General features: G+C 41.5%; 1 protein-coding gene across 3 annotated transcripts in view; it reads left to right on the plus strand.

Moving 5' to 3' along the window:
• Positions 1–2,647: 2,647 nt before the first annotated feature.
• Positions 2,648–18,988, plus strand: part of LOC137353229 (regulator of microtubule dynamics protein 3-like) — an 80,438-nt gene continuing 64,097 nt past the window's right edge. For all 3 annotated transcript variants that reach the window (XR_010969820.1, XR_010969819.1, XM_068019306.1), the window contains exons 1-3: positions 2,648–3,209; positions 10,051–10,173; positions 12,914–13,163. Coding sequence is in view for 1 of the 3 variants with exons in the window: in XM_068019306.1 (XP_067875407.1) it covers positions 2,734–3,209; positions 10,051–10,173; positions 12,914–13,163 (849 nt within the window). In the remaining 2 variants the exon portion in view is untranslated. The remainder of the gene's footprint in view (positions 3,210–10,050; positions 10,174–12,913; positions 13,164–18,988) is intronic.

The following is an 18,988-nucleotide window of genomic DNA, read 5'->3' on the forward strand; positions in this document are numbered from 1 at the left end:
CACCAGTCTACATCTTCCTGCAGTCTGTCACTATCCTCCTCATAGTTCACAATACTTCCATGTTTTGTGTCATCTGCAAATTTTGAAATTATCCCTTGCACACTCAAGTCTAGGTTATTAATACAGAACAAGAAGTGGCCCTAATACCGACCTCTGGGGAACACCACTATATACCTTCCCCCAGTCTGAAAATTAGCCGTTCACCACTGCTCTGCTTCCAATCACTCAGCCAACTTCATATCCATGCAGCAACTGTTCCTTTTATTCCATAGACTTCAACTTTGATGGCAAGTCTATTATGTGGCATTTTATCACACACCTTTTGGAAGCCCAAATACACCACATCAACCACAATACCCTCATCAACCATGTTACCTCATCAAAAAACTCAATCAAATTAGTTAAACACAGTTTGCCCTTAACAAATCTGTGCTGACTTCCCTTAATTAATCCACGTGTCCAAGTGACTGTCAATTTTGTCCCAGACTATTGTTTCTAAAAGCTTTCCCACGATTGAGGTTTAACTGACTGGCGTGTAGTTACTGGGCTTGTCCTTACACACTTTTTTGAATAAGTGTAATATTTGCAATTCTCCAGTCCTCTGTCACCGCCCCTGTATCTGAGGATGATTGGAAGTGCCTCCAGAATTTCCACCCTTACTTCCCTCAGTATCTTGGGTTGCATTTGATTTGGTCCTTGTGACTTATCAACTTTAAGTACAGTCAGCCTTTCTAATACCTTTATATCTTTATCAATTTTTAGCCCATCCAATGTCTGAACTACCTCCTCTTTCACAATGATTTTGGCAGCATTTTCTGTCTTGGTAAAGACAGATACAAAGTATTCATTTGGTACCTCAGCCATTCCCTCTGCCTCCATGCATAAATCGCCCTACTCCTCCTTTTACCACCTTTTTACTATTTATATGCCTATAGAAAACTTTTGAATTCCCTTTTATGTTGGCTGCCAGTCGCTTCTCATACTCACTCTTTCCTGCTTTTATTTCTTTTCTCACTTTTCCTCTGAATTTTCTATATTCAGCCTGGTTCTCACTGGCATTATCAACCTAATATCTGTCATATGCACCCTTTTTCTACTTCATCTACTCTCTATGTCTTTTGTCATCCAGGGATTTTTGGCTTTGTCTGTCCTCCCTATTCCCCTTGTGGGTATTGGTTGCTGCATTTCCTAAATTACAACAGTGACTGTACTTCAAAAGCACTCAATTGGCTGTAAAACACTTTGAGTCGCCCTGAGGTCATGAAAGGCACCATATAAATTCAAGATCTAGCTTTTCTTTGATTTCAATTCACTAACTTTAAAAATTGGGAAAACAAACTAACAGGAGTGGGACAAAATATTCTCTGACACATTTGACATCTTGCTGCATTTTACCAATTCTAATATTTCACTCAATCTCTTTCAAATTGTTAAAATATTCAGCAGATTTCAACAGCAACAAATGAAAAACAAATGATATTATCCTTACTCACTAAATTCCCATGCAACTACAAGAGGACCAACTTTTATGTCTAGAGGGGCAAGTCTAAATCCATGGTCAAATTTATTGCATGCAATCTCCCGGAATTTACAGGAATCCTTACCATTCTCTTTTCCAACTGCAAAAGGAGGACCTGCTGGGGAATTGTAGCACCATAAAAGGTGAGTGTGTTCCCCACAATTCAGAATGTCAGCAGGAATTTGCCATATCCTATAGCAGCAAAAGTAGAAACTTTCACCTATATAGCCTCTTTCAAAAATTTAAGACAGCTAAACCATTTTACGGACAATGAAGCACTTTTGAAATGTAGTCACTGCTCGAACATTGCAGCGCAGCACAGTCAGCTGCCATTAACAGCAATGAGACAATGACCAAATAATCTGTTAAAAAAAAACTGTTTTAATGAAGTTGGCTAGGAAGTTAGGAACAGGAGTAGGTCACTCAGCTCCTTGAGCCTGTAACACCATTCAATTAGATTGTGGCTGATCTGTATCTTAGCTCCATCCACCGGCCTTGTTTCTGTAACCATTAATACCCTCACCCAACAGCAATCTAACAACAGCAGATATAAAATTTTGGTTGTCTTAGAGTCATAACTGCATAGAAGGAGGCCATTCAGCCCATCAAGTCCACGTCAGATTTTGGACCAATATTAGTCAGGGCATCCTGGGAAAGATCCAATGCCCTTCTGCAAAATAATGCCTCTACATCGGCCTGCAAGGGTCAGTTTAATACCTCATCTGAAAGCCGGCCTCCCTGCCAGGGCCGCAATCCCTCAGCACTGGTGCCAAAGCACCTCATGCCCTTGCTGACTGACCCTGGTGCACAGCACCTGTAAAACTCTGCCTGATCCTCATTGCATTTACCTACAAGTTTTGACGGAAAAAACACAAACACAATTTAAATAAATAAAAGTAACACCAGATTTCAGTAAAACCTGGCCCATATTTCAGGGTTTAAATAGGTTTTCCAAGTGATGAACAGCCTCAAACTGGCCTGCTCACGTGCGACACCCTGCCAGGCGTTGCCATGGCGACGGGGCGGGCGGGCGACAAGGTCAGCCTTGCAATAGCGTTACTCTCGCGCCCGGTCCCGCGAGATTTCACCCGCTGTCTCGCGCGTCCCTAGCAACGGGGTGGGGCCTCATGTGAGCGGCCGCCCGTCACTCCGCGCTGGCCGGCTGTGCGGGAAGATGCTGTGGAGGGGCAAGATGGTGTGACTAGCCCTTCCCCATGTTCAGTCAGGAGAGGTTCAAGGCCCTGGGGGTGCTGGCGGGGGCCGGGGCCGGGCTGGCCTCGGGATTCCTGGGCTTTTACTATTTCTGCAAGCACCAGAAGAGCCACCTGGTCTTGGAAGGCTTGGTGCAAGAGGACAGTCTGAGGTCCCTGCCCCAGGACGAGCCGCGGGCCTCAGCCGAGAGCCAGGCCCAGATGGCCCCCAGCGGTCCCACAGAGGAGCAGCTCGAGATCCGTTGGCACCTGGACTCCATCCAAAGTTGCCTGGATGGCCTGAAGGAAGAGGTGTCCTCCCTGAAGGAGTGCATCCAATCCATTGTTGAGAAACAGACCACCCTGAGAAAACCCAAGAGTGCCAGGAAGAAGAAGCGGAGATACGAATCCAAGCGAGACAGCGACGATTCTACAGAGTCTGTGTCCATCTACTTCACAGCAAACGCGGGGAAAGCATCAGACAGCGAGAGTGAGGCGGGGTTAGTTAGTTATAACCTGCTCCATGGGGGAGGGGGAACATAGTGGCATCCCTCTGCCTTTTTTTTATTTCATGGGATGTGGGTGTCGCTGGCAAGGGCAGCATTTGTTGCCCATCCCTAATTGCCCCTGACAACTGAGCTTGCTAGGCCATTTCAGAGGGCAGTTTCGAGTCAGCCACGTTGCTGTGGGTCTGGAGTCACATGTAGGCTAGACCATGCAATTCCCTAAAGGATATTAGTGAACCAGATGGGCTTTTAGGACAAGCCATGATAGTTTCATGGCACTATTACTGGGACCAGCTTCAATTTCAGAATTGTATTAATAAATTGAATTTATTAATTGAATTTAAATTCCACCAGCTGCTGTGGTGGGATTTGAACCCATGTACCCAGGGCGTTAGCCTGGGCCTGGATTACTAGTTCTGCAAAATACCACTACACCACCATCTCTTTCTTAATATTCATTTTGTTAATTATGTGACTTTGAGCTTCATTTACATGAATGTTTTGCTGTTGGCCACCCTCACACTACTCCGTATAATACATATGGGTCTGTACATGTGTGTATGGAAATATTCATGTCAGCAGCATCTGTTGGGAGAGAAACAGTTAAAATTTCAGGTCTGGAATATTTCATCAAAACTAGGAAAAGGTAGAAATGTAATAAGTTTTGAGTAAGTGAAAGGAAGGAGAGTGGAAAAAAGAATAAAAGGGAAGGTATGTGATAGGGTGGAGGGCAGGAGATTAAATGACAAAAGGTTTCATTGTGCAAGGCCAAAGGGAGTGGTAATGAGACAAGTAAAGAAACAGAAGATGTGTGTAGAGGAGGGTGAATGGCAGGATTCTGAATAGCTGCTGTGTAAAAGCAAAGAAAAGGAAATGAGAGAGAAACAAAACTAGCAAAGAAAAAGAAAACAAAATGGGGGCAGGGATTATGATCTAAAATTGTTGAATTCACTTGAGATCAGGAGGCTGTAAAGTCAAAAGATGAGGTGCTGTTTCTTGAGCTTCATTGGAACACTGCTGGAAGTTGGGACAGAAAGGTCAGAGTGGGAATAAAATGGAGAATTAAAATGACAGACAACAGGAAGCTTGGGGCCATGTTTTCAGACTGAATTAAGGTGTTCTACAAAGTGGTCAGCTGATCAGCGTTTGGTCTCCCCAGTGTGGAGGAGACCACATCATGCACAGCGAATACAGTATACTAAATTGAAAAAGGTACAAGTAAGTTGCTGTTTCGTCTGAAAGAAGTGTTAGGGGCCTTGGATGGTGAGAAGGGAGGAGGTAAAAGGGCAAGTGTTCCATCTCCTGCACTTGCATGGAAAGGTGCCGCAGAAAGGGGAGGGTGTGTTGGGAGTGACTGAGGAGTGGACCACGGTATTGCAGAGGGAACGGTCCCTTTGGAATGCTGAAAGGGGAGGGGAAGATGTTTGGTGGTGACATCATCCTTGGGGTGCTGGAAATGAGGAAGGCTGATCCATTGAATACAGCGGCTAGAGGAGTGGAGAAGTGAGAATCAAGGGACCCCTACCATGGTTCTGGGAGGAAGGGCAAGGGATGAGAGCAGAAATGCATGAAATAGAATGGACACAGTTGAGGGTTTTGTCAACCACAGTGGGTGAGGATGGGGGTTGCTGGCGGAATCCTTGATTGAGGAGAAAGGAAGACATATTGGAAACGAAGTAACAGAAAGTTACACTGTCCAAATAGATGCAACGGAGACGAAGAAACTGGGAGAATTGAGTCCTTACAGAAAGCAGGGTGTGAGGAAGTGTAAGCAAGGTAGCTGAGGGAGTCGGTGGGCTTATAGTGAATATTGGTTGATGGCCTATCCCCAGAAGCAGGACGAGACTGGAGAAGGGGAGAAAACATAGAGTCGAGATAGGAAGTGTCACAATCGTGACTCTTTCAATGCTGTTCATCACTTTAACAGTTTACAGTTTCCTGCCCTTAACTGTCTCCTTTTCACCATGAGCTTACACTTTGCTCTTGTATTTGCTTTCGGACGGCAGCTATTCAGGGTCCTGCCATTCATGACTCCGATAGACACCTCTTCTGTTTCTTTATTTGTCCCATTACCACTCTGTTTGGCCTTGTACCATGAAACCTTTAATCTCTCCTGCTTTCCACCCTATCACAGACCTTCCCTTTTGTTTTTGTCCCACCATCTCCCCCACACCCAGCCCTTACTTAAAACCTATTACATTTCTTTTTCCAGTTGACGAAAGATCACAGACCTGAAGCGTTAACTCTGTTTCTGTCTCCACACATGCTGCTGAATATTTCCAGCATTTTCTGTTTTTATTTGAGTTGTAGCATCCACAGTATTTTGCTTTTGTACGTGTGTATATACGTACACATTTGAGTTTTTATCAATGTATATTATGTGTATATACATTTTCGTGTATATACTTCCATATGCTTACAGGTATGTGTGTGTGCGCACCTGTGCCGGTATTTGCATGTGTCTACATGTACTTGTGTGCAACTGTGCGTCGGTTTGTTTGTGTGTACTTGTGAGCATGCATGTGTGTAAGCATGTGTGCATAAGCACCTGTGTGTAAATACATGTTTGTAAGTGTGTGTGTGTAAGCATGCACATATACCTATGTGCAGGTGTGAATGTTTATGCATACATTTGGACGTTTGTGTGTATGAATGTGCACATCTGTGTATACGCACGTGTGCAGCACATGGGTATGGGTAGCGTGCGCTTGTTTTGTGAATGCACTTGTGTGTATATGCATGTGTTTAGGTATATAAATGTATTTAAATAAGTTTGTATGTGACCCTACATATATGCATATCGTCAAATATCTATATAAATATGCACACATACGTTTGTAGATGTATATATGTAAGTGTATGTATAGGTATATAGGGGCATATATGTAGATGTATATATGTCAGTATGTATGTATATGATATTGCATGTGTTATATATTGTTACAGATAAGTGGTACGGGGTGTGGGTGGTACCCACTATTCACCTCCCAACTGACTGCAATCGTATTTTGTTTAAAATGATGAGTTAGCCCCAAGTGTTTTTAGGGTCAAATAAACAGACAAATGACAAGTTTTCTTGTAGGTTTAAAACAGAAGAGTAACTACTTATTGAACAATATTCATTCCCTGAAATGTTCGCAATACCACTCACACTCATTCGCTCTCATGTGCACGCTCAAGAGAAGCTACATAGAAGGTAAAGGATAAGAGTTCAAGGTGTGGTAGGTGTTCATGGTTTATAGTAAACCTATTGAAATCTTCTAAGTAGGATAGTCTCTTTTAAAAGGTGTTTTATTTATGAACTTATTGAGATGTTGTATGTTTCTGGTGGTTAAGGTTTCAGACTGGAGGTGGCGGTCACTTTCAGTTCTCTGCTACACCAAGCTGAAATGTAGAATTAGCAGCAGGGCTTCTTCTTGTTTAGGCTGGATCTTTCCACAGCCCCTTTCCTGGACTGTCTTCTGTGATGTGGCTGTGATCTTGTCCTCGGTTACCTTTTAAGGTCACAATTCATCATATTACCATTGCTATTATTTGACCTTCTCCCATGGTGTGACCCCACAATGGACCAGGATGTGGCATCCATGGCTACCTATTAGTGTCTGCGTGAATCTCATTCTGTTATGATGTGTCTACTTCACACCACCTTTGTCTCAGAAGAATTCCGTTCAATTCAGGAATGTCCCTTGATGGTTTCAGGATGGGTGTAGTGGACACCTCTTAGTCTGGAATGTATTCTTTTGTCACTTCGAGGCAGTGAGGCAGTGTTTCAATACACGGGCAAGGTCATCTGACCTTCAGCCATCTTTTGCAGCACATTGAAACGTCATATTTCAAAGAGTCGACATTGAATAAAGTTTGTATCTTAAAAGTAGGAATATGGCATGGCTACTGAGCATGACATGATCCCGCCGCACAAAAAAAGAATCTTGATTACTTTGTTTTGCATTTCTTTCAGGGTAAGGTAAGAGAAACATGAGCACACATTCTGTGCTCATTTTGACATCCACACCCCAATATTACAACTGCTACAGCTGGCATTGTCTGCAATAGCCATTTCTTGTTCAGGTTTGAGTTTCTGATCACCCTTGTTTGGATGATACAATTATAATTGAAACTAAGAAGACTTCTCTTTAGAAAACTTGGTGCCTTCTATCCGTTTCCAACTTTTAAATCCCAGTTATATAATGTCTCTAGCATCTGTTTGCAGTACTTTGGGAATTTTAATACCAACAGAAATGTGGCTTTTGGTGAGTTTTGGGCTAAGTGGTAACTCAAGTTTGACTCGAGTCCTTGAAGATATTGAATTTCACAGGCTGCTGTTGAGACACCTTTTCTGTTCCAGGGTTTGTAATATGCAAAATTTAGTTACTTCATTGTTCCTCGCTGTTGTCAAATTTAATTGCCTTACAAGCCTTAACCCATTAACTGCTGTTTGCACAACTCATGAATTTAATAGTTCAGGTTCTGACACATTGGTAATTCTTATCTCGAGGGTGGTAAACTGTTTTTTAACCAATGTGAGGAGACTGGGTTCTCCTCCACTTTGTCCAGTTCTGAATCTAATTTGCTGGGTTCGGTTAGCTTTAGAAACTGATCGTTTCATTCTTCAGTGGGCAGATCCACACTGACCTCACTTTTACTTTTCTTGCGGCTTTCACAAGTGCTGTTTATCTTGTGGCATATTACCTTTCTTTTTCCCTTTACTTCGGGATGGGATTTTTTTCCCAATGTGCCCCATGTCCTCTGGGACACTACTGCTTGCAGGTGGCTGTCCAGCTTCTGCTGCATTCCCCTTACTCTTGGCTTGCCTGTTTGGGAACTTTCCTTGTCTCTATTTAAATCTTTAAAGAAGATTTCTGCTAATTATAGCTCTGGTGTATTCCCTTCAACCTCTGCTGTTTTTATCTCTTCCCTTTAGCTTTGTCTCAGCCTCTTTAAATTCTATTGGCTCCATCTTGGCCTCCTTAAATTCTACTGGCTTTCCTTTAGCCTCTTTAGTCTTTATTTGCCCTATTGCCCTCTATGAGATTTTTGGGATTTCCTCAGCCCTCTGCAGCTGCGCAGAATTTTACTTGTTCCCCTCAGTTTCCCCAGTATCTGCGGACTGCTCTGGACTTTCTCGAAACAATACTGTGCTCCCTGCCAAGTCATTGCCCAGCAATTGGTCGACCTCCTGCATTGGTAAATGCCAGTGACCAACTTACTCTGTAGGTGATTTTTAACTAAGGGAATCTTCAAGCATTTCCAGTAAGCCCGTTACCAATATTGTGGTATTTGTTCTGATTTTGGGTAGCATCTCTGTAACCTTTCTTGCTGCTTCCTCTCCTTTCTCTCTTCTCTGCAATTGTATTTCCTCCCTTTTCAAATGAAACACCCTTTCTTCTCTTTCCTTTTGATGCTAAAACACTCTCTCTTCCTTTTCTATTTGCATTTTCTTTTTATTTGCATCTCTTCCCTTTGCAACTGAATTTTAGCTAGGATTATTTTCTCAGATTTAGATTCTATGCTTCCTTCTTTGGGTTCAGAGCTAAGTTTAAAATGGTTAGCAGACTCTTCAGTATTTCAGCTTTCTTTGCCTTTTGTTTGAAAGTGACTCCCAACTGAGCAGCTAAGCTTTTTAAATCTTCAATACTTAATTTATTTAACTTATCATGGGATATGTCTCCCAGCTACAAACTCTTCAGCATTAAATGTGGCCATACTTCTGAGTAGGCTAGTCTCTTTTAAAGGTTCAAGTCTAGGTGTTTGTAGTCTTGAACTTGTGTTGTAGGTTTAGGGTGGTGAAGATTTCAAACTGGAGGTGGCGGTCACTTTCAGTTCTCTGCTGCATCAAGTTGAAGTATAGAATTAGCAGCAGGGCTTCATCTTGTTTCGGCTGGATCTTTCCACAACCCCTTGGCTGAACTGTCTGTGATGTGGCTGTAATCTCGCCCTCAGTCTCCAGAGGGTAAACTTTTAAGGTCACAATTCATCGTAATACCATTTCTGTTATTTGACACATGGCTTTCTCCCATGGTGTGACCCCCCCACAATGGACCAGAATGTGGCATCCATGGCTATCTATTACTGTCTGGATGAGTCTCATTCTGTTATGTGTCTACTTCACACCACCTTTGTTGAAGAAATCCATTCAATTCAGGAATGTCTCTTGATGGTTTCAGGATGGGTGTAGTGGACACCTCTTAGTCTGGACTGTATCCTTTTGTCCTCTTGAGTCAGTGAGGCAGTGTTTGAATACACAGGCCAGATCATCTGACCTTCAGCGGCCATCTTTTGCAGCACATTTCCTTTAAAGAAAAGTGGACAAAGTCAATTTCAAAGAGTCTACATTGAATAAAATTTGTATCTTAAAAGTAGTAATATGATATGTCTTTACTGAGCATGACAATATACAAGTATGTATGTATATGATTGTGCATATGTGTGTGTATATATCTAGATGTACATATACAAGTAAATGCATGTATTTGTATGTGTGCGTGATAGTATTAGTATAAACACTAAACTCACACACTATAAGAATGTGATCAATGGATCTGTTAAAATACACCTGTGTAAGAAACAAAATCCAGCAAAAGTAAACCACATGTCTTTCAAAGCAGTATATGCTGTTTCAGAACACATAGGATGGGGAACAGCTCCAATTTAAAGCTTTCAACTAGATAGCAGCAGTGTCCAGGAGATCTTAAGGTTAATAATCATAATTCTTTATCTTATGTTGTGAAAGCATCCACTTAAGAATTTTTTTCTCCTGGAATATTAATCTAATAAACCTTGCAGAACCTTGGTATGGAGCGAAAGTAAGAATTTATGTTTCCTTTGTAATCCACAGACAAATAGAAAACCCTGCATCATTAGACTGTTCCATGCTTGCCTTTGCAGCTGAATCATTCGCAGAGGACAAGACTGGACTGGATGTTGAGTCTCCATTTCTTCAATATCAGCAGGCAGCTGGGTAATAAATTGAACTTAATGCTATTATAACGTTATTCTTCCCTCCCAGAGGCCACTTTTGTCATGTGAAAAGTGTAAAAAGACCATTTGCCAAGAAGGGATTATAAATGCTCGAATAAAATTTCTTATTTAATTTTTTTTATTGAAGAGCGCTCCATAGTAAAAAGTCAGAGTAACCAAATGCAAGCCTCCTAAGCAGGGAATAATGAGTCAGTGGGACCTAATACTTTCATAAAACTGTCTGAAGTGTTTGCATGGCATTATTTATCTTGTCTATGCATCAGTGCTGGTCAAACTATTCACCATCTTCAGTGCATAAATGTCTGGACACAATCATAGTAGTTTGATTCAATGAAATGCTTCTAAGTATCCCTTTCTGCTGTATCTAAATGCACTTCCGACTTTAGGCACCAGCTTCGCAACCCTACAGTACCTCGACCAAGTGGTCATTCTTCATTGTGAGCCAGACACTGATTGTCAGTATGTTATTCAACTGTAGAGGCATCATAGCTGATGCAGCTCCTGTTTTCATCTTTCTAATGCACAAGAGAACAGGACCCTTCATTGGCATTTCCTCTCCATAACCCAGGATCGTTGAGATCACTTGTAGCACTCCTACCGTTGCCCTAGCTGGTACCATCTGACCCAGCACAGACTGCTAATTGAACCAGGAGCTTTGCAGTCTGCAGTTAAGTTCCATACCAGACAACATTTTTACCAACTGAGCTGTGGGGCAAACTGTAAATGGAATTTTAATGGCGAGATGCTAACGCTGTCCCATTGGTGTTGGACCTCTATGTACAAGTTGTAAAACTTTGTATTAAAATTATTCGTATAAGGTAGGCTTTGGAATGGCTGCAGAAAAGATTTACTAGAATGGCTCCAGAGATGAGTGATTATAGTTACTTGGATAGACTGGAGAAGCTAGAATTGTTCTCCTTAGAGAGAAGGCTAGGAGGAGATTTAAAATCATGAAGTGATTTAGATAGAGTAAATAAAGATAAGTTGTTTCCAATGACTGAAGGGTCGGTAACCAGAGGAGACAGATTTAAGGTGATTGTCAAAAGAACCAGAGGGGACATGAGTTAGGATTTGGAATGCACTGCCCGATAGGGTGGTGGCAATGGATTCAATAGTAGCCTTCAAAAGGGAATTGGATAAATAATTGAAGGAGAAAAAAATTGCAGAGACATGAAGAGTTGGTACAGACTCGATGGTCTGAATAGCTTCCTTCTATGGTGTACTATAATTCTATAAGGCAAAAACGGACCCCATATACTGTACACAGACAATATATAAGTCACTGTCCATATTTTGGTGAAATACATTCATTTATATTATTCACAAATGATACTTTCATGAGCTATTTTTCAGATCGCACCATAATTGGAACTATTTTTCCTTTAGAAACTTCTTGAGGAAATGTATATTCAGTGTATCATATAATAGCAAAATGGAGTATAGTCAATGTCTTTTAAATGGACTGAACATAAACTATAAAAGGAGTATAAGCCTTGAAATTATAATTTGCTTTATTAAGCTATGGAATTCCTCCATCTTTGAGACCATTTAAATAACTGCCACACTAAGGTTTAATGATTGAGACAACCACAATATTATGAGAACACTTAGACTATGACTGATTTAATACTGGTGGTGCTGACCCATAACTTAATTACTACTTTGTCGCTCACTTGTAGGGTATAAGTCATATTCTGCAAATCTTCGTAATGCATTCTCCATATATATCAACCTATATAAAACATTTTCCTTTATTTCAGAATTAGATGAAAGGCACACCCCCAGATCAAAATAGTCTCTTTCCTCCTTAAATATGCTGACTGATGTGCCATATATGTCCAGTTATTTCTGCTTTTATTCCCAATAAATCTGAGATGCAAAATAAAAGATAATTAACCTGCATGTCCTAGTACAAGAATGTACAGATTACAGGTTTTCAGAGGATAAAACATCAGTCTGAGCATTTTTCCACTTTTAGCTCCAGGGTTCAGCTGTCCTTAATTTGTTTACCTTCTCAATATTATGCTACACTCAACTTCAATATTGCCAATACTCAAAATTATTGATTCTGCACTATTTTTAATGCATGCATTTGATAGGGATATGAGGAAGAGAGATCATTTATTTAGAATCATAGAATCTTACAGCACAGATGGCCTTTCAGCCCATCGTATCTGTGCTGGCTCTTTGAAAGAGCTGTCCAGTTTAGTCCCACACCCCAGTTCTTTCCTCAAAACCTGGCAAAGTAGTCCTATTCACATACATGTCTAATTGTCTTCTGACAGTTCCTACAGAATCTGCTTCCACAGCCCTTTCAGATAGAGTTGTTAAGATCTGGAACGCACTGTGTGGAAACAAAGTCTCCTCATTTCCCCTCTACTTGCTTTGCTGGTAGTTTTACTCTGATCTCTGGTTACTGACCCACTTGCCAATAAAAAGTTTCTCCTTACTCTTTTAAAACCTTGCATAATTTTAAATACCTCTATTAAATCTCCCCTTACCCTTCTCTGCTCTCAGCAGAATAATCTCAACTTCTTCAATCTCTGTACATAACTGTCACAATGTGTGGGCTTTGGCTGCTAGGCAGTTCTGTGGGCCCAGTTTCTAAAATGTTTCTCCCAACTCCATTGACATCTCGTATATTAAAATAAAACTTGCGTTCGTCAACTGAACTTGGTAAACACCACTGAAATTTATAAGATTTTGTACATTTATTCCAGTTACACCACAGCACGTACTGACGTAGAGGTGGAGAAGGACGAAGAACACGACAGCAATTTGGTGCAGGTTCTGAATTTCTCCCCTGTTCTGGAACCAGAACCAGAGACTGGGGCCATACAATGCTTGATACCATCAGAAGTAGATCAGAATGAAATGAGTGCACTGCTGCAAGAAGTAGACAGGCTACACGGTGGAAGTAAAGAGGAACAAGAACAAGGATTTAAAGTCCTTTTAGACAATAAAAATAAGGTAAAAGCAATGCAAACCTTTGTTACACAATTATTACTGAGACAAACTAGCTTGCAATAATGCAAACAACTTGCAAGAAACAATTCATTGGATCCGTTTCTTTACTATTCACAATTTTGGCCCCAATGCTCATAATTCAGGAGTACAGTAGCATAGTGGTTCTTTACTGAACTAATAATCCAGAGGCCTAGATTAATGATTTGAAGACATGAGTTCAAATCCCAGCATGGCAGCTGGGGAATTTAAATTCAATTAAATAAATCTGGAATGAAAAGCTAGTATCAGTAATGGTGACCATGAAACTACCAGATTATTGTAAAAACCCATCTGGTTCACTAGTGTCCTTTAGGAAAGGAAATCTGCTGTTCTTACCTGATCTGGCCCAGCAAACCATTCAGTTGTATTCAAGAAGGCAGTTCATCACCACATTCTCAAGAGCCTTTAACTCTCAGGATTACATGGGAGTGATTCTCAGCATATTGGTGTGTTTTATGACAATTGAATATGTCTAACTGGTCAAGAAGGAAACAAGAAGGCTAAGACCCAACAGAGACTGAAAAGGTTTCACATTCCACTCAGTGTCCCATTTTAGTTCGGTGTGGGTCCAGTTCTGGGCCGAAGTGTCTGCCAAAAGCGATACTAAGGGCTGGATTTTGCTGCGGAGGCAGGTTAGAGGGTGGGTGAGCTAGCAATTTCACGCTGCAGCTTAGCGTGCCGGTTGCTGTCTTTGCGCGATTTTTTTCCCCGAGGCAGCTTCTTGGGAAGGATGGCCACCTGCCTGTTAGTGGTGGGTAGATAATTATGCTTGTTAATCAGGCAGTTGAACTAGTTTCAGGCAGGATAGCTATTTTATCAGCGGTGCACGGGCCCCAGGCTTTGTCAGCATCTTGCCCAAGATGATGAGGCAGCTGCACAGCAGGATGCCTTTCACTGAAGAGTCAGCCATAAAAACTCTGTATAAAACAAAATATAAAACAAAGGATACAATTCTAAAGGGAGTTCAGGAGCACAGGGACCTGGGTGTATATGTGCATAAGTCATTGAAGGTGGCAGGACAGGTTGAGAGTGCAGTTAATAAAGTATACAGCATCCTAGGCTTTATTAATAGGGGGTTATAGTACAAGAACAAGGAATTTATGTTAAACCTGTACAGAACATTGGATCGGCCTCAACTGGAATATTGTGTCCAGTTCTCGGTGCCATACTTTAGGAAAGATGTGAATGCATTTGAGAGAGTGCAGAAAAGATGCACGAGAATGGTTTCAGGGATGGGGAACTTCAGTTACAAGGCTAGATTGGAGACAATGGGACTGCTTGCCTTGGAGAAGAGAAGGTTGAGAAGAGAATTTGATAGAGGTATTCAAAAAGCATGAGTTGTCTGGACAGAATAGATAGGGAAAAACTGTTCCCACTGGTAGAAGGATGTAGATCAAGAGGGCACAGATTTAGGGTAAGTGGCAAAAGAAGCAATGGAGGCATGAGGAAAAATCTTTTCACGCAGCGAGTAGTTAGGATCTGGAATGCACTGCTGAGAATGTGGTGGAGGCAGGTTCAATCAAGGCATTCAAGAGGGAATTGGATTATTATCTGAAAAAGAAGAATGTTCAGGGCTACGGGGAGAAGGCTGGGAGTGGCACAAGGTGAATTGCTCCTTCAGAGAGCCAGCACAGACACGATGGACTGAATGATCTCCTCTGTGCTGTAACAATTCTGTGATTCTGAAAATGGGGAGCTAGCAACCAAGAGCTCATGCACAGCCACTGATTTTCCTTTGTTGAAGTAGAGCTGTAGGATCAGATATGCTAACTGTATACAGCAGGTGGTCTTGGAAAACTGCTCATTCATCAGGTGCAAGGGAAATTTGGCAGCTGACGTTCTAGTGCCTGAGGCTGTATGTGATAATGGAGCCACCTACTCAGAGTTGGGCTGGAGCAGTGGCTCCAACAATAAAGGCAGTCACCTGGTGCGCAGAGATGCTAGTCAGGGGGCAAGAGGAGCCAGCAGGTGATACCCGGAGAACCAAGCGTACCGCCAGAGGATCAGCTGTGCCACCAACAGCTTTGCTATCGAGGCAGATGGTGGCTGAATTGTGCACACTCTTGGAGGATGACCTTATCCCACAAGGCGCAGGGGACACCCCAAGTCAGTAGTTGTCAAGCTGACAGTGACCTTGAAATTTCTTGCTTCTGGCTCGTTTCCAGGGTCAGCAGCTGACCTGTGTGGGATCTCACAATCGGCAACCAACAAGTACACACCGCAGATGATGGTTGCACTTTTTTTGAGGGCTTCAGACTTTGTCATCTTTGTTAGAGAAACTTCCAAGCCGGTTTGTGAAGATACTGAGACTGGGACTGGGATGCTTTGGAGGAGACTGTTTGTTGATTGCCACAAAACTTGCTTCTCCACTCCTAACATCCAGCCATTGCTGGCTGGCTCTTTATATATACATCTGAGTACAATTAACAAATCACCCAACACCTGTTCACCCTATTACCTTCATCTACTAGGTATTTAACATCCATCAACAGAACTTCAGACACGAACAGATTCCCCTCTTTTCTTTAAATTAAATACATATATATACAAAAAAAGACAAAATATAAAGAAAAATGTCTTACATTATACCATCAACCTTCAACAGCACCAGCCATTAACATACTGTATATTCCCCCCATTAACAAAATAAAAACTTGTTTAAAGAATTACAAAGCAATTTTAACATTAAAAAATTTCATATTTTCCTATCTCATCATAAAACAAGATGGCCCGCATCGAGGACATCCAACAATTTCTTTGAACAAGCACCTCTCTTCGTAAAACAATTTGACAACTGATGACTTGTGTCGACCCATTTTATTTTGGAAATTTCTTTCCAACATTTATACTCGTGAGATCAATCCTCAAACTCCTTTCCGTGACACTTTTCATCAAATGGATGTTGTCCCAGAGAGAATGGTGATGTAGCATTCTATGTCATTTTCTGCAATTGCCCCTTCTGAATACTCAATAAATACAAACCCACATCTAAAGCTTCTTTCGGTGCAAGTGTCTCAACAGCGAAGATGCTTTTAACTATTCTCTTTATTTTCTTCGATTCCCAGGTTAATTGACAACATTTATAATTTCTTCCCGCCAAAAATATAATGAACCGTGCTGCGCTCAAATAACCATTGGGAAGATTAGCATGTGAGGCGTCACTAAAGTTGACGAGTTTCGTTTCTTCTGGGTCACCCAAGGCTGGAAACTTGAGAAGTAATTTGTCTAAACTCAGTTTCTTCAATGTCTTATTTGCTTTCATCACTTCCTTAACAGTAGGATGTTTCAGCATGGTGCTCAATTCTAATACATCATAGCAAGCATCCAGTTAGTTTGTGTGCACAACCAGTTTAATTGCCCGATTAAGTTCCGAACTGGTCTGCTTCTTCCTTGGTTGCAGAGTCTTCCTTTTGAGAGGATCTGGCTCGATTTATTGGGATCCTATTAACATTCTCTAGGTAAGACTGTTGATTTAGGGTTACCCTCAACTTCGTCTGCCTAATATTCAACCCTATATATTTTAAAGCTCCGGAAGCCCAATTTCCAATTTTAAATTCCTGTAGACCTTTATCTACCACAAATTCCTCAAATTTCGCAGATCTCCCAACAGAAAAATCGTCTAAGTACATCAAGAAAATGCCTGCTAGTTTTTCTTCATAGTACCAATAAAAACATTGCCGGATCAGCTTTTAGTAGGACAGACCTAACTGAAAATTACCACACCCTGGATACATCATTTAGCCTATAAACACACTTGTTCAGCTTCCATAATTTCCACTCTATATCTCCAGTTTCTTTTGGTGGCTTTAAAAATACTTCCTTTTCAAATTTCTCCCCTTGCAAAAATGCTGCTTTGATTTCAATGGACTTGCATTCCCAATAGTATGTCGCTAAAAGGGCTAGGAAAATCCTCAAACTTGCTTTTCCTGCTGTTGGGGAGTCTACTGTAACTTCTTGGTCACCTAGTCTTTCCTCAAATCCCCGAGCCACAGGTCTGGCCTTAGCTTTATACGTACCATCGGGAAGTACTTTCTCTATACAGATCCATCTATGGGACAATGCTGGTTGTCCTCTCTGGCACTTCCCTGTATACTCCAAACTCTCTCCAACTGTCAAGCTCTTTGTTTTGCATCCTTTACCAACTTGGCATCTAACTTGTTAGTAGCCACTAGAGCTTCTACTTCTTGTGGCGCTCCTCTCCTGCTCTCTGGTCCTTGCTCTTGTGAAACCATGTCTCGCACTAGATTTCCTATCCCTTTCTGGACTGCTACTACTCAACCTGTTCCTCCTACGACCAGATTTCCTTGGACTGTGATCATCTTCAGGCTCACGGTCTGAACTTACAGTACGTTTTCTGGCCTTCCACATTTTTACTTCCTTCTGCCAATCTATAGGTCTGATATCCTGACCCATGTCTTGCACATTCAGCCAATGTTTGTATTTCCCTATGGCCTTTCTTGCCCTTCCTATAATGGTGGCTTCCCTCCATTCACTAGCCCCTTCCAGCATATACGTCACTAGTCCCAACTTTCGGTAGTTGACCTTTGGGATAAATGGCCTTAACTTGATCTTCACTATCACTTGGTCCACTCTCAGTCAGTCCATTATCTGCCACAATCTGTTGCTCGCATAGGTCCGACATGTGTATGCGATTTACATGGTGCATCATCAGCAACCATCATTTGTTCAGTTTCTGTCAACGTTTAATCAGTGCCAATAAGCCACGAGGAATGTACTCTAAAGGTTTGGTTGCCATGTTGCAAAATTAACGTTTTGCCATCTGTACCTATAACTTTTCCTGGGCCTCTCCATTCTTTCTGCCCTTCTCTCTTGTAATACACCATATCCCCGGTATTAAAATTCTTTTCTGATGGCCTGATCCGATACCTCAAAGCTCTCCTGATTTTTTGTGAAACCTCCACCTTAATAAATGCTCTTCTCCCTGCATGCATGGCATTCAAATGTTCTGCAAAAATTGAATGAATTATAGTCCCCTCTAAAGCCAGGGGATGATCCCACATCACCAAAGGTATTTCTGGATTCCTGCCGTAAGCTAATTGATAGGGGCTGTAGTCCACAACCATTTAAAGAGTGTTTTTTGCATTTACTGCCCACACCAGAGCAGTTGTCAATTTACAATTTGGTCGGGTCAGCTAAAATTTTTCGGAGCATTTCATCAATTACGGCATGATTTCTCTCACAAATCCCATTACTAAAATGATTTTCTGCTGCCGTGTGCATTGCTACAATATTCATATTTTCACACGTACTCCTGAACTCATCATTGGTGAATTCTCCTCCATGGAGAGTTAGAAACCTAGCCAGTGCTCCCAGTCCTGTTCCTATCCGTCTTTCCATTATCTTGTCCACTATTAATTTTTTGTCTTTACTATAAACTACCATTGACAGACTGAATCTAGTCGCTATGTCTATAAATTGTAGCAAAAAAATGTTTGTCTTTCTCCCATACCTTCAGGTCCATGGTTTCATTAAAGTCCCTTGCTAATGGGAGACTCGTTACGGGTCGAGATGGCATCCTCCTGTATTTTTTACAGATATCACATTTTTAACTGATAGCCTCAATAAGTTTAGTCACCATCTATTACCCCTGCATCTTTTAACAGAATCTTTAACCTATGACAAGATGGATGTGCAAATTGTCGATGTAATTTTGAAATAATTTGCCTTTTCTCCTTTAAAGCCCTACCCCTGGATGCCATTAATACTCTTTAACATCCTGCTTAGAGATGTTAGGTCTTGCTAAAGGAATACAATAATGTTTCAACTGT

This window comes from Heterodontus francisci, chromosome 40 (genome assembly GCF_036365525.1).
Source record: "Heterodontus francisci isolate sHetFra1 chromosome 40, sHetFra1.hap1, whole genome shotgun sequence".
In the NCBI taxonomy this organism is placed as follows: domain Eukaryota; kingdom Metazoa; phylum Chordata; class Chondrichthyes; order Heterodontiformes; family Heterodontidae; genus Heterodontus; species Heterodontus francisci.